Source organism: Triticum aestivum, chromosome 4A (assembly GCF_018294505.1).
Source record: "Triticum aestivum cultivar Chinese Spring chromosome 4A, IWGSC CS RefSeq v2.1, whole genome shotgun sequence".
Classification (NCBI taxonomy): domain Eukaryota; kingdom Viridiplantae; phylum Streptophyta; class Magnoliopsida; order Poales; family Poaceae; genus Triticum; species Triticum aestivum.
In genome coordinates, this window is record NC_057803.1 from 736,674,402 (window position 1) to 736,690,601 (window position 16,200).

The following is a 16,200-nucleotide window of genomic DNA, read 5'->3' on the forward strand; positions in this document are numbered from 1 at the left end:
AAGGATGAGCCGCTGTCACCGGACTCGGCCGGATCTGGCCCGGGTCGCCCCACGCGCCGCCACTAGAAGAGGAGGGAACACCACAGCCGCCGCGTGCCATCCAGGTCCCAGGGCATCGTCGTGCCGCCGCCGCTCCGCACTCTCAGCGCCGCGCTGCCGGGCCCGATGTCCTGACGCCACTCGCTGTCCCGCGCCAGCCGCCGACCACGCTGAGGGGAAGAAGCTCCCGGCCACCACCTACGCCGGCTGGGCTTTGCGTGGCTTTCCCCGGTGGCGGCGGGGGAGGGAGGACGGGAGGAGGGGACGGGGAGGAGGTGGCTAGGGTTGCCTCCGAGGTTGCTCGCGGGAGCGGCTCGGGGGGAGGGGGGGTCGGGGGTGCGAAATAGATAGCCGTTCATGCATTGGTATATGCAAGACTTGGACGTTCGATTTTTTATGGGAACAAACCCAACTGCAGCCCACAGCATGTGCCATAGATATTTTCCCATCGGCCTTTCCTTTGGACAGATTATGACATAACGATCCCAAGGAAGGGGATTACTTCCATGTCCAAGCTTCGGTTGATTTGGGTTTCCCTCAAATGGGTAAAAATGCATACACCAGGAAGAAAATATATACATGCATATTACAGAAGAAAATAGATTAGGGGAATTAGATATATGCGTGAATTTGAATATACAAAGGAATTCACGAAAAACTTTTGCTCTTCTCACTATTAGTTTCCTTGCATTTTTGTTAAGATTTCAGTAGTATCATTTTCATCATCTTTTATACTACTCCTCGAGGGGTTAGGTGATAAGTCCCCTTTACAATTCTGTTGATATTTTCTATATTGCATGCTCTGTTGGAAATGCATTTTAATTCAACTGCATTACCTTCATTATCACACATATCAACTCTAAAGCCAAACTCCGATGATACAGTTGTCGCATACCTACCAGGACATGCCAAATTTTGTTCTTGTACAGAAAAGAACTCGTGCACTAATATCTGCTTCTTTAATAGATTATTTTTTTTCATTTTGAAGGGAGATAACTTTTATTCCATCATGTATTTGTTACATCATCTATTAATAAAAAAATAACTTCATTACATGGCAATGGGTTGAAAATCAAACACTATATTATTTAGACGACATATAAAGTATAAGGTAACCAAATATGGATCGGACATCACTAAACACCGTGGATCAATAATAGTATAGAAGATGACATAACCAATAATAAACTAATCGTGAAAATGGGGATGAAATAAATACAATCTATTTCTTAGACCTGTGCATTCTAGAATCATCTATCAAGATATTTACAGATAAAACACGCATAAACACATTTAAACATGCTATAATACATACAAAATGTCAAGCACAATGCATATGCAGACAACCCAAAGTAAACCTGACATGTGGCTTGGTTTTGTTATGTCTAAATAAGAACTAATTATTCCATAGATGGATACTTGCGCTTTGTTTATACTTAGATTACTGAAATTTATTTCAACAAATAAGCTGAACTAATTTATTTAACAACACAATTTTGATGATAAAATGATTTCTACTTTCTGAATTGCATGTATATATTGAAGGAAGTTTGTATTGTATGTAATTAATGTTTGAGTTCTGCAATATTACTAATGCGACTATGGGTAAACATTGTTAGATGTAACGAAAATACTAACTACATTTGGTGATAATGAGATGTAAATAAGTACAAATATTTAGTATAAATCGGTGCAATGCTCACATCCTGCACTACCCAATAAACGTATATGGCACACAGTCAAGCCATACATAGTGTGACACTTTTGTCTGAGCCAGCCACACGTCCCCGTGGACAAACCCGTGAGGCACAAATTTCTTACCATCTGCATCGCTAAAGTGTAAATGCCATGTCGGTCGATTAATTAGGTGGCTAACATTGGATCCCGCACTATGTTTCTAATATTGAGTAGATCCATTAAGCACATCATAGTTGCAGAACCACAGATATAACATCGTTAGAAGACCGATGGATTGGACTTGACCAGTATAGCGACGCTCTGATCATCGGGCTCACCCACCATTTTTCGAATGATTATGTGACGATTAATGAACCGAGTACAACTAACAAATGCAAATAATAATAAAATGAGTTTAGTTTTTCAACCAACAATTTTACTTGGGCCTTATCTTTATTCTAACAATAAAGCACCGATTGCCTCTGCCTGCTTACCGTCTCCGCATTTTGGCAAAAAAGTCCTTGTGATTTTCAATATTCAACCCCACAATCCTCATGTTAAGTAAACCTGAACCGGTGCGTGTGAGAGAATAGAAGAAAAACAATTGCCACCCGCACAATTCTGCCTCCCGATCCCATCTCCACCTCCAGTGCGCCGCCACCTCCAGCCACGCCCTACCACGCCTCACCGTGCACCATCGTCCTCCACTGGTGGCTGCCTCACGCCATTGTCCGCCACCGGCCGCCACCGCGTGCCGCCGTCGACCACCATCTCCAATCTCCTGTTGTGGTGCCCATCTCCAATTCGCATCGGAGTCCCCGCAGCGGCGGCACAGGACACCTACTTGAACACGCAGTCCTGGAGTTTCCGGCGCGGATTTCACATGAACTTTGCTGCCATAAAAAGAACCCCTCAAGTAAATCGCATCACCAGTTTGGTGGTCGATATTGCCATGCCGGAACTCATAATTATTGGGGCTGAAATTGCACAGCAGCTGAAAGGGTTACCTCTGGCAGCTAGCACAGTGGGAGGTCATCTACATAAAAGACAAAGTGATGTCGACTTTTGGAGAGAAGTTCGAGATTGTGACCTTCTGAATGAGACGACGGGGGCCCTGTGGTGGAGTTACCAACATCTTGATGAGCAGGTGCGGCGATGCTTTGCGTACTGCAGTATTTTTCCCAAAAGATATGGTTTGAACCAAGATGAGTTAGTTAAACTGTGGGTGGCAGAGGGGTTCATACAGACCACTAATGCAGAGGAGGACATGGAAGCTATTGGTCAGCATTACTTCCATGAGTTACTCGCAACCTCATTTGTGCATGATGAGTTAGTTAAAATTTCCTCTCTCTAGTTAAACTCCACACTTACCTCCCCCAAGGGGGGATGGATTGTAATTAACATGTACAATACTCTTATTTTATTTTAATATATACACAGTAGGAGGTACTCCTACTGTTCATGGTAAAAAGAAACTCAATTTTGCAATTAGGAGGATACTACCAAGGTAGTTTGTGCTATTTAGTCCACGATCTTATGCATGATTTAGCCGAGAATGCAACAGGGAGTGATTGCTTCAGAACCGAGAATGGCTCCAGAAGAGAAGTTCCTCATGATGTTCGCCATCTTTTTGTTGCAAATGGAGGAATTGTTACTGAGGAGTTTTTTAAACTGAAAAACCTACGCACTCTCGTTATTGATTATATGGAGCTTGCACCGGCTAACAAAGAATTCTTTGAGAAAGTGTTTGAGAAGCTACAGAAATTACGGGTACTGACCATAGAAACCTCCTGGACATTGATCGATGAAACAAGTGTCTTTTCAAATACATGTAGCTATTGGTCATTTAAAGCATCTTCGGTATCTTGCTTTAGTGTTCTACGAAGCAGCGCTATATTGACCAAAAAAAAGTAGACAATCCTTACCATCTACAGGTGCTAAATGTTTGGTTATGCAAGTGATGTAGATGTTTCATCCGATATAAACATGGACAACCTCACCAACTTGAGGCATATCATCGGCGGTGAAATAACAATGCATATTCCGAACATTGGCAGGTTAACATCACTACAGACAATAGAAACTTTTGATGTAAGGAGGAAACACGGTTATGAGTTAAAACAACTTAGGGGGCTAAACAAGCTTCAGGGCGGTTTGACGATCCAAAATCATGAAAATGTTAAAAGCAAGAAGGAAGCGCATGAAGCAAAGCTAGCTAATAAGAAAGGACTGACTCAACTGCGACTTTTCTGGGTTAATGATAGAGCTTGCACACCGGAAGTTCAAGCAGAGGTACTTGAGGGCATTTACCGAAAAAGGGTTTCCCCCCGCTTTGTATACAAAGCAACGAACCGAACCATACATGGATAGGTGTTAGGGCGGAAGCAGCACAGTCACGAACAAAAGAAACGACAGAGAAAGAGCAAAAGAAACAAATACCGACAACGGCGTATCAACAAAAATGAAGAGGCCTCGCGATCGTTGCGCCCACCGGGATCTTCCACTAGGCTCCAAGACAACGAAGCGCCGGCACTTATCAACTCCTCCAAGAAGGATCGCGACGATGACGACGTTGCTGCCAAGGGTTTTCCCCGGTACATGACGAGGCGAGAGGAAGGGTAGCCCCTGACGCCCTCCTGGAAGGTCAGGTGGCACCCACAGGCGCCAAGGCGCCGTTGTCGGCCACGCCGACAGGGGTTTCCCCCGATCCCAACCCGCACCTCGGGCGCTCCGGATCCAGCCACCAGACCAACCACCACCCTGCGCCAACGCAGTCATGAGGCCCCCACGCCGTCTCACCGTGGCACCGCAAAGTGAGGACAGTGCGACGAAGAATCGAAGCTGGGACTAGGGCATTAGCATCGTCGGCACGCGGGAGGGCCCCAGCCGTCCGGACGCAATAGCAAGAGCACACCAGGCCTGTGGGCCCACAGGCCCGGCCGAGCCCTCATGGGCCCGTAAAGCTCCCGCCTTCGCGCTGCTGCCCGCACGCCATCGGTGCCGAAACCCCATATTCGAGCCGCTCCTCCTCCTCCTCGCTGCGCTGCAAACAACGAGGCCACGCCGGGGGGCCGTCCCGCTAGGACACAGATGGGGCCCGCCGGGCCCAGATCTGGGCCGGGGGGCCGACGTCGGCTACCAAGCAGCACCACGCCGCCCCGCCGCCAAGGAGCAGCGCCGCCACCACGGGTCACCGGACCGCCGAGCGACACCGCCGCCGCCCCCTGCCCCGGGTCAGGAGGACACGCACCCCCTGGGCCGGAGCCGGGGGCGCCCGCCGGCGACGGTAGGGGAGAGGATAATGGGGCGGAGCCGAGAGCAGAGGCGCGAGGGCCGCCTAGGCCGCCTCTCAGGGAGGCGGAAGGAGGGGCGGGGGAGGAAGGGCAGGGGAAGGGGGGCAGATCCGGGCCGCGCGCCGGCGAGGGCGGCCGGATCCCGCCGGAGACGGGCAGGGGAAGGTGGCGGCGAGGGTTTCGGGGGTGGGAGCGGGTCGCGTCCTGGCCTTTTCACTTGAGGGCCTTTTCCCACCCAAGGATCTTAAAAGTCTGGAAGTCTGGAGGTACCAAAGTCTAAGGTACCCAAGTTGGATGGTGGGTGAGCAGAACCGTGGCCCAAAGCACCTAAATGAACTTATATTCCACGACTGCAGTCGATTGCGACCTGGTCCCGAACTTTTTGAGCATTTCATTCATCTTTTCCATCACTTAATTGCTGAATGCTGCTGGGACCACTTGCCAGAAATTGTGAAGAACCTCAGGTTTTCCAATAGCCTAACGATTCAGCTATGCTGGTATCTTAAATCACTTCCAGAACTTCCTCGGTCTCTTTAGAAGTTTAAAGTTTCTTATTGCAATGGAGAGTTTATGAGTTCGTGCAAACAAATAGGTCATCCAAACTGTCAAAAGCTTCAGCACGTTGATGTGAAGGAATTTATATATTGATTATGAAGCTGCTCTCCCGTTGACAATGACATAATGAGAGGTATATACATCTATAATTCCCTTTGATTCCTACCTATTGGAGTTAAGAACCATTTAGATTGTTTCTCATGTTGAGAATCCCTGACATATTAAAATACCAGGCTTCATACTATGGATGAAGCTGAAGGAGAATCCCTGCCATCCGTAGGATATGCTGTCAATTGACCAGGTAGCGATTTTCTGGTTCCATGTATACCATGTCATTAGGTTTTATAGAAGTCATCCTATCACGCGTTTGCGGACGATGCAACATGTTATTGCTGCCAGCAGCCGATGTTTTTAAACGCCAGGCTTATTTACTTCCTATGGTTTGTAACGATGTGGAATAATTGTGAACACTGGGGCTTCTCTGGTTACATGATTCTCAAAGGAATTTTGGTGGATTCTAATCCTTGGGAATTTTTCCTATGTGGGTTGTTTGATTCGTAGGATTGTAAAACATAGGAATTTTTTCCATAGGATTCATTTGCACTAGATTTCATAGGAAAGTTTTCGTCCACTCAAATCTCTTTGAAAGAATCTTACATTTTTCCTATGCACAATCAAACACTCGTACAATCCTATGGATTCAAGACGATATGTCACTCTAATCCTACGTTTTTCCTATTCCTACGTTTTGAAAATCCTACGAATCAAAGAGGCCCTAGATTTGCTTGTTTCCTATGGTTTGTTATATATTTTATTATTATTATTATTATTAGAAAAGGAGGATGACCCCCGGCCTCTGCATCTGGATGATGCATGCAGCCACTTTATTAATTATTCTCATAAGACCTTACAAAGTAATACAAGGGTAAGACTAAAGCCGCCGTCTAAGCAACATATCCAGTTGATGAAGGGGCGCAGATAACTTGGGCCTAATACCAAACAGACATCGCAGCCAAACCTAACATCTAAGACCCGAGGTCCCATCCAGGACGCCTGCCGGGCATGGGTCTCACCAGTCCGGCGTGCACTCAGAGTCCGCCGCCGCCAACTGCCACCGCTCCATCTTCAGAACTGTACTGATGCATCAACCTTGCTCGGTCCAGCTATCGTCGACGCCACCACGACGCCCATCGGTACCTCCTCCCTGCACGCAAACAACTGAGCACGTCGTGGTCGCCACTGATACACCTCAGCACCATGCTGCCAAGTACTACCAGCCGACACAGCTTGAAGTCTTTGGAAGATCTGTCGTGCGTAGCACCTACCGACCAGGCATGACAAGGCGTAGCACCTGCCGGTCAGGCATGACTTGACATCTCCACCGAAGCTCCGTGCAAGATGAAGCCGCTCCACCTCCAGCCTCTCTGAACGGGAGCACCCCAGGAAGACACGACGAAGAGTTGAGCACCACAATCACCATGAGAGCCGGACCAGCCGACCGCCATGGCGAAGCGACACCACTAAAGAGAGAACCGCCGCCATCAGGAACGCCAAGAACGCGTTGCAGCTATCCCACCTCCCCGCGGACCCAAAGCGGCGCCTTCAAGAAGGTGATAGAGCCGGGCACCGCCGCCGCCCAACTAAAGTTGTGGGTTTTTACCCGGGTGCAGGGGGAGGACAAGGGGGAGGGAGCTGGATCTCGAAGCCGCCTTCAAGAAGGAAATAGCGCCTAGAGCGCTGCCGGCGTCGTGGCCGCTGCAGCCGGCCAAGAAATTACTCCGATCCAGAGCTCCCAACCCCACATCCGCGCAGTCAGCCACCAGATCTGGCCGGACTGACGAGGAGGAAGCAGCAACACGGTGGCGCCGCTTCACATCTGGCAAAGGAGAGCGGCAGGGGATCCCTCCACATGGCGCCCGCATCCATCACCAACTCGCCGCCCGCGCGGCCAAGTAGACGCGGCCCTCAATACCGGCTAGCGCCGCCCGCCCGCCGGGACGCTGCCGCCCTCACCAGCAGAGGCCGCCGCCTCAAACCCTAGGCCTGAGCCCGAGTGGCGTCGCGGCCGAGGGCCTCAGCGCCACCCTCATCGGCGGCCGCGCGGGGCACCTGGCGCCCGTCTCCGGCGGCGGCGAGGAAAGGAATCGAGAAGGGGGGAGGCGGACGCGGAGATTGGTCGCCCCCGAGTCGCCCTCGAGAGGGCGACGCGAGGGAACAAGGTGTGTGTAACTAGCTAGTCAAATGGTTTGTTATATCAAGGAATCGGCGACCATGTTTGGTTGTAATAATCTGGGATGATGAACACCGAAGCTATCTGTTTATTTCCAATAAATGACGATCTATAGTATTGTGGACTATTTCCAGTAAATGACGATCTATAGTATTGTGGACTATTTCCAATAAATGACGATCTATAGTATTGTGGAACGATGTTTATTTTGTTTCCATATTCCAATTGTCTGTAATACTAATATTGTGGACTGATAGACGCTGGTTCTGTTTATTGCTGATTCTTGTGCTAACACACTTACAGAGTTGCTTGTGTGAAACTTAAGAACACTACAAGTTGTCAATGGACAGCTTTGGCTCACTATATATCAACATGAATCTTTGCTTCTCAGAGCACTGCATTCTTCATGTACAGGTGCCTGCAAAGTTTTTACATTTGAATAGCCCCAATTGAATTAACACAAGGAATCGGCGACCATGTTTAACAATACATTTTATTATCTCAACGTGCACGCAGTAAATATGAACAGTAGCAGAACTTCAGAAAGACGCATGAACATCCAGCAAGCAAAGGTGCAAAAATAACATCACACATATAGCAAAACTTCAGAAAGATGTATGGCCATTCGGTCAGCAAACAGGACTATAAAATCATCAGCAGAAAGACCCATGACCCATGGCACATTGCAAAAGCATCAGCATTGCAAAAGCACATTCGGTCAGTAATCGGAGTTGCGGAAACATAGCTTAATATACAAGATGACAAGTTTGAGCATTGTTTCAATCTGCCAAGCCTTCATACTTCTTGCATTAGCATATTTGTTCCCTGGAGCACGCTTAGCCAGCTTGGCGGATGAAATTAAGAGTCAGGAGTGTCAAATAGTTCAGGCATGCCAGGAACAGCAGAATAGTGTTGGTAGTGGTGGCCGTACTAGTAGCAGCAGCAGGCTAATAGCCGTACACGAACAAACGATGTTATTCATCAGGCTATATACTTCCTCCGTCCAATAATGTAAGACGTCTTTTGACACTTTCAGAATGGCCCGATGGGAAAGCCAAAATATTAAAGTGCATATCTAAACATGAAAACAAAACATCACAGCTGTTCGCCAAATACATCAATCTGAGAGAGTTGCCATTTTTTTATGACAAAAGGTAATGTATCTACTTGAATCCATTCAGTTGATACCTAGACAATATCGTAAGAAGGGTGCAGAAATAAGCAATTGGTAACTAAAGGTGCATTTTCACTAACTTACAAAAGTTGTGTCAAAATGAGATCGGAAAATATAAGCTAACTGGGCCGACAAGTTAAGGTCTAAATGCATGGATAGTACTTTAGTCAGTGGCTGAAACAAGCAGAAATAAGGTTGCATTCATTCTATTTTGTGAAATAAGATTGCAAACAAGGCTATTATGCATTGGAGAGAATGAAGCTGAAGTTTCATTGAAAGCGAATGCAACTTCACACTACGTATGTTTTAGACAAAAGGCAGGGTAGAACAACTATTGAGTTCAATTTAGAAAAAAGAGCACCCATATAGTGCTTTGGAGAAGACATTTGCTACCAACTTTCAAAGTTCTAGCACAGTAAATGACCTGTCCTGGCATCTGCCAAAATCCTAATTTCATATGTGAGGCACAAGCTTATACGATACACGCCTTTGTCTTATCGCCTGAAGTAACAAAAATGGACCAAACGCGTGCACACCAAACACAAAATATTTCCATCAAAGCTTGCACCTTATTTCATTTTTTGACATTAATGCAATACATCTTCTTAACAGATTCAAAGCTCTAATGAATTCATTTGCTACAGAAAATATAAGTAAAAAAAGAACCTGCTCAAAGGCAGTGCTTAGCAAAATACTGAATGAATAAGGTTGAGTAGACAGCACACCAGTAACTAATCTGACTGAACCATTTAGTAAACTACCAGGTTCACAATCTGCACTAGGACTTACGATAATCATAAAAGAACTGACTGTTATCGACAAGAAGGCTGGTTACAGTATAATTTAGCCCCATGGGACTAATACATGCATGTCAAGAACAATAGCCAGTTCCTGACAAACAAGAAGAAGAGTAACAGACTAACGGTGTTCTTTGGAATTGACATTATGCTTAATCTGTAGGTTTATCAGGCATTGCTCTGAACTGAAAACCAGGAAAGCAGGAGTGTAAGCACCAGCAAGTTGAGCACATGATTCAAGCAGATTCCAAGGTGCACAGGCAAATACTTCAGCAGACAGAAAGCCGATTCTTGGTTCTTGTACTGGACCTTTTGGTCTTCAGGATTTTGCCTGTTTGAAATATATAAGGTATAGAACTATCTCTACCTTTTATTTTCAAAAAAGAGAAGAAGAGCCGATTCTTCGAACAAGCACCAGGGTGGTTTGAAGGTAAAAAAAAAAACTACTGCTCATTTGCATCTGCTAATGGCTCTGAGAACAGAGGAACATAGGGTAGAAATTGTTGTGTATTGTTCTCAAGATTAAGTATATAACCAACTTTCTGATGTCGCATATCGTACGCTGCCAAGGTATCACCTTCATTTGAAACCAGGAAAATGGTGTCGCAATCTGGATGAATCTCAACCACCCTGTACGTCTTCCTAGTCATGCTCATAAGTTTATCGATGCTGGTGGTATGCTTCAGGACCAATTCTTTACTGTCTTGACCCTTGAGGCACCAGAGTGATATCTCAGAAACTAGGATTTCATTGTTATCATCAACAGAAGCTACAGCATAATGTAAGCACCCCTGCGATGATCCAATGGTACCAAACTTCGAACCATATGGCACGCGGATAGTCTTCCACACTTTCCCCTCCATTTCCACCCCCACCAGGACATACTTGCCGTTGATGTCCTCCAGGTTGCCCATGAGATACAGCATACCGCCGACAAAGACACATTTACTCCTCAACAGGGTAGCTTTCTCAACAATCCCACTGTCCATACGACTCCAGGCTCTTGTACGCGAAGAATAGATGTTCACTCCTGTCAAATAAGCTTCCAGATTGGTCTCCTCGAAAGTAAGAACATGGAAATGGGACGAGACCACCGGATCAAAAGCCAGACCTGCAGTAGGGCAATGTATGTTTGCCGGCGCCGGCGGTTGAGGTTGAGGGGGCAGCTCCACCCACCTCCCGTTGGCGGGATTGCACACAACAAAATGGAAATCACCCTCTGTCCAAGGGGTCACCATGTTTTTCTTGTAGCGGCGGTAGAGAAGGAGGCCATTGCAGGCGTTCACCTGGGCAATACCCTCGTCCATGTTAGGCTGCAGGTAAGGGAGGGAAGGGTCGAAGGGGGATGCGCCGCCCGAGACGCTGGCGAAGTGGTGGCGGTGCCCGCTGCGGTAGGATATGTAGAGGAAGCCGGCGAGGGTTTGAGGCAGCATCTTGCGGTTGGAGGGGTCGGCGATGAGGTCGCGCCAGAGCATGGAAACGCACTTGAAGCGATAGACGGACCTGGCAGGGAGGCGGGAGAGGATCTCCAGGATGAGGTCGTCGGTGAATAGGCTGGCTGTCGCCCCCGGATGGATGTCAAGCCTCGACTTGGTGTTCCTCTCCATGCTCGCCTCCTTCCCCGCTTCCATGGAGCAGGGACAGGGGCAGGATCAGGGTCAAGGTGGGATCGATCTATGAATGGAGAGAGAGAGGGGAGATCGTCAATCTGGAAGAGGAAAATCGACCTGAGTGATCAGCGGTGATCTCTGCCGTGGGGGGTCGGATCGGAAAAGGTGGGTGCCGACGACGATGGCTAACGGAGACGCTCGCGGAGGGCGGCAGTTGGATTCTCGGAGGCAGAAGTTGACCCTGACCAACGTGCTTTTATTAGAGGAAAAAATGCCCTTCGCATCAAAATTCTCAGGGCCACTTAAATGGGCTCTCGGAGAACTACAAGCATGGCCCATGTGCTAATAGGCATCTTAAAAAACATGCTAATTATTTGCTTATTTATATAAGTTCGCCGTATGCATCTTTTTGATGCAGAGGCCGGGGAGTCCCCCTTTTCGGAAAAAAACCCGTGCTAATGGTCAAGCAACCGCGGTAGCTTCCACCACCCGGAATCACCACCGCCGCCATCATCGGCGCTGTGCTGCGGTACGCGGTCTTGAACTCTGGATGATCTCGTCTGAACAGCTGGTTGCGGCAAGGACACATTGCATTGCGTCCTCAGCACTCCCACTGGACACCTGCCTTGCCTTCTTCCTTTCTCTGGGTTGCTTGTCTGATTTTATTTTAAGAACACCTGGTATTCCAATTACTTTGAACCAACCAAATCGGCGGTCACAACACGATCGTCAGGGATATCCGAGTACCAAACATGTTGGCTGTCGGTGGAACCCTTTGAACAAAGAGAGGCCCGCACATGCGCCGGGGAGTTACAAGCCCTAGGGGAGTACACAACACGATGATCTATGAAACTAGTATGGAGCTGGAACTTTGCTTCCCGGAACAACACAGCAAGAGGTCCACGATCGGCTGCATCAGTGACAATCGTCTGCTGCCGAGCCAAGCAATCAGTTTCAAAAATAGTGCGGCCCATACCATGTTGCTCTGGGTTAATTGCTCGTCTGAAATTTAAGACCACTAGAAGTTCGTCAAGGTACAGGCAGCAAACGCATGTGTAGGAACGGTGGAGCCATCAAATGCCTGCAAAATAACGCACTCTAATTGCCCTGATTGAATAGACACAAGGAATAAGCAGCCATGTTTAATAATACATCTTATTATCTCAACATGCATGAAGAAAATACGGACGGGTGACAAAACTTCAGCAAGACCCATGAACATCCAGCAATCAATGAAGGTTGCAAAAATAAACATCGCATATATAGCAAAACATCAGAAAGATGTACCGCAATTCGGTCAGTGCTCCAAAAGCACTAGCAGAAAGACCCATGACACATTGCAAACGCATCAACATTCAGTCAGCAATCAGGGTTGCGGAAAACAATATAAAAATATACCTTAATATACATGATGATAAGTCGGAGCATTGTTTGGATCTGCCAAGCCTTCATAGTTCTTGCATCAGTATATTTGTCCCCTGGAGCACACTTAGCTAGCTCGGCACATGAAAATTAAGAGTTCTTTTTTTTTTGCGAAAATGAAAATTAAGAGTTCAGTAGGGTCAAATAGTTCAGGCATGCCTGGAATAACCGAACAGTGGTACCAGGTGGTGGTCGTCGTGGTGATGCCGTCCTAGTAGTAGCCGCAGCAGGCTAATAGCCATAAACCAGAATGCTTATACAGGGAAGTGCATAGTTAAGTAGTCAACAGGGAAGTGCATTCAGATCTCAAAGATGGTACTTAACCCATCATGCAGCTAGATCAGAACGACCCTATGACCAAGCCAATTTTTTTTCTGACAAAAGGTAATATATCCACTTGAATTCGTTCAGTTGATACCTAGACAGCATCATAGGACAGGTGCAGAAATAATCAATTGATAACTAAAGTTGCATTTTCACTTACACAAGTTCTGTCAGACTGAGGTCAGAAAAATTGTAGGCTAACAGGGCTGACAAGTTAATGTGTAAATGCATGGGCAGTACTTCAGTGGCTGAAACAAGCAGAAATAAGATTGCATTCATTCTCTTACTGTGAAAAAAATGGCAAAAAAAGTTGTTATGCATTGCAGAGAATGAAGCTGAAGTTTCATCGAAAGCAATTGAAACTTCCATTACATATGTTTAAAGTTGAAACTTCACACTACAATGTTTTAAACAAAAGGCAGGGTGGAACAACTTTTGAGTTCTAGTTTACAAACAAGAGGACCCATATAGCTTTGGAGAAGACATTTGCTGTCAACCAAAACACAAGAACTGCCAGAGGGAACAGTCATAGGGAAATCGTTGCTATGGTTCTTGCCAGTAGAAGTACTCCAGTAACCACTTATGAATTTGAATTGAGCATCTTGTAGGCCTATAAAAACCATCTGAAAAAGCACGCAACACTTAATTTTTTTCCAGTATATAAGCATCATCAAATGCGACTAGAACAATAGAGCTAACCGTGGGATCAGGGACGTGCCATTAGTCCTACACCCCACGCATTCCACATGTAAAAAATAATTAAATCTGGTCCAGGACCCCTCTGGCATATGACACTAGCCGGGACAGTTGGTATGTATGGGTGATGGATATTACTCAAATCAGTGATGTAGAATAATATATGCATTGCATGATGTAAAAATACTGGCATACACGACCATGAATTGCTCAACTAAATTTCTTAGCTAGAAGAAAAACCATTCGATATATAATGAACATGAGTATTACACATTCCGGAAGATTCATGGTTAATGCACTGCAGCAAATCGAATCAACCTAACCCATCAGCTATTGATTTCTTACCACCGCCAACATGGACACCCAACATGTTATCTTTGTGCTAGTACACTGTTAACCACCAGTGCTACTTCATTACATGAAGTATTTGGCAAAATAATTAGAGGACACAAAGAAAAAAGATAGCAAATGCTGCTATTTGTTACTAATACGCGTGTACCTTGACAAGAGAGGAGCAGCTTCAGAAACAGAAACCTGGACTGAAACCTCTGAAATAGTCCAATCTGCTTCTTATATGCTTTTACTGCACCCGAAATTATAGCAGAAATGGAGATACTACAAGAGTATGCGGTTCGTCTTCCTCTCTACAGGGCCCTTTGCTTCACGCAGTTTTCCTGCCTCTTTACCGAATCATGAAGCACCAGCAATATGCTGATTTGTTTTGTTTTTCCTAAAGATGATTTTCAACCTTGCAGGTTTTCATGGTAGTTAGTGCACAGCAGAATATTGACATCAGGATTTTTCATTTTTGACAGAATTTGGGAGTCTGACGATGTACACAGTGATTTTTCTTCCTTGCCGGGTACAGTTTCGATGCCTACAGCCGCAAGGCACATCGGCCACACTACCCAGGCTTCAGTATAAGGCTGTTAAGTTAAGAGCGCAGAACGGAAAGCATCTAAACCTACAGACAAGCCTAAATGTTTGGTATGGCCACTACATTTCTAGCACAGTAAATGCCCTGTCTTGGTACATGCCGAAATCACATTTTTGATACGTGAAGCACAAGCACATACAATACGTACCTTTGGTTTATCACCTGAGATAACAAGAACGGACCAACCGTACATACACCCGGCATGGAAACTTTTTATCAAAGCTTGCAATTCTATTTTATTTTTTGACAGTAATGCAATTTCTCTGTGGTCAACAGATTCGAAGCTCTACTGAATCATTAGCTACAGCAAATATTAATAAAGAATTTTCTCAACGGCAGTGCTAAAATACTGAACGAAAAAGGTCAACTAGACATCGCACCGGTGACCAGTCCGATTGAACTTTTTAGTACACTAGCAGGTTGACAATATGGACTAAGATTTAGAATATCATAATAACTGATTGTTATGGACAAGAAGGACAATTACAGTACAATTTAGCTCCACGGAACTAATACATATTCAAAACAACATCCAGTGCCTAGGTAAACAAGAACAAGGGTAACAATGTTCTTCGGAAATGACATTATGCTTAATCGGTAGGTTTACCATGCATTGCTCTGACCTGAAAATCCAGCTAGCAGGGGTGTAAGCACCAGAAAATTGAGCAGCATTATTCAAGCACATTCCAAAGTACGCAGATAAATAATTCAGCCAGCAGAAGAGCCACTTCTTAGAGGAAGCACAGGCTTGGTTTGAAGGTAACTCTACTACCCATCTGCATCTGCCACTGCTAATGACTCTGAGAACAGAGGAACATAAGGCAGAAACCGTTGTGCGTTCTCTTTCTCGAGATTAAGGATACGGCCAACTTTCTAATGACGCATGTCGTATGATACCAAGGTACCATCTCCACATGAAACAAGGAAAATGGTGTCGCAGTCTGGATGAATACTAAGCACCCTGTGCTTCTGTCCAGTCATGCTCATAAGCTTATCAATGTTGGCAGTATGCTCGAGGACCAATTGTTTACTGTCGCGATCCTTGAGGCACCAGAGCTCTATCTCAGAAACTAGGATTTTATTGTTAGCATCGACAGAAGCTATAGCATAGTGTAAGCAGCCCTGCGACGTGGCACGCAGATAGTTTTACAAACTTTCCCCTGCATGTCCACCCCCACCAGCACAGACTCGTTGTTCTCCAGGTTGCCAATCAGGTACATCGTACCGCCAACAAAGACACATTTACTAGAGAAGAACAGATCCACTTTCTCAGGGATCACACTGTCCCTGTGACTCCAGGCACCTGTCCGTGACGAGTAGATGGTCACTCCTGTCATGCTCGTCGAGTATGTCTCCTCAAAATGAAAAACGTGGAAATAGGATGAGACTGCCGGATCGAAGGCCAGACCTGCGGTGCGGCTATATCTGTTTGCCGGCTCCTGCGGT

General features: G+C 46.2%; 1 protein-coding gene across 1 annotated transcript; it reads right to left on the minus strand.

Annotated features, from left to right (window-relative positions):
* Positions 1–10,184: 10,184 nt before the first annotated feature.
* LOC123083489 (putative F-box protein At1g50870) lies at positions 10,185–11,480 on the minus strand. The gene has a single exon (XM_044505522.1). The coding sequence runs from the start codon at positions 11,394–11,396 to the stop codon at positions 10,209–10,211; it is 1,188 nt and encodes a 395-aa protein (XP_044361457.1). The 5' UTR covers positions 11,397–11,480; the 3' UTR covers positions 10,185–10,208.
* Between the last annotated feature and the right edge of the window lie 4,720 nt (positions 11,481–16,200).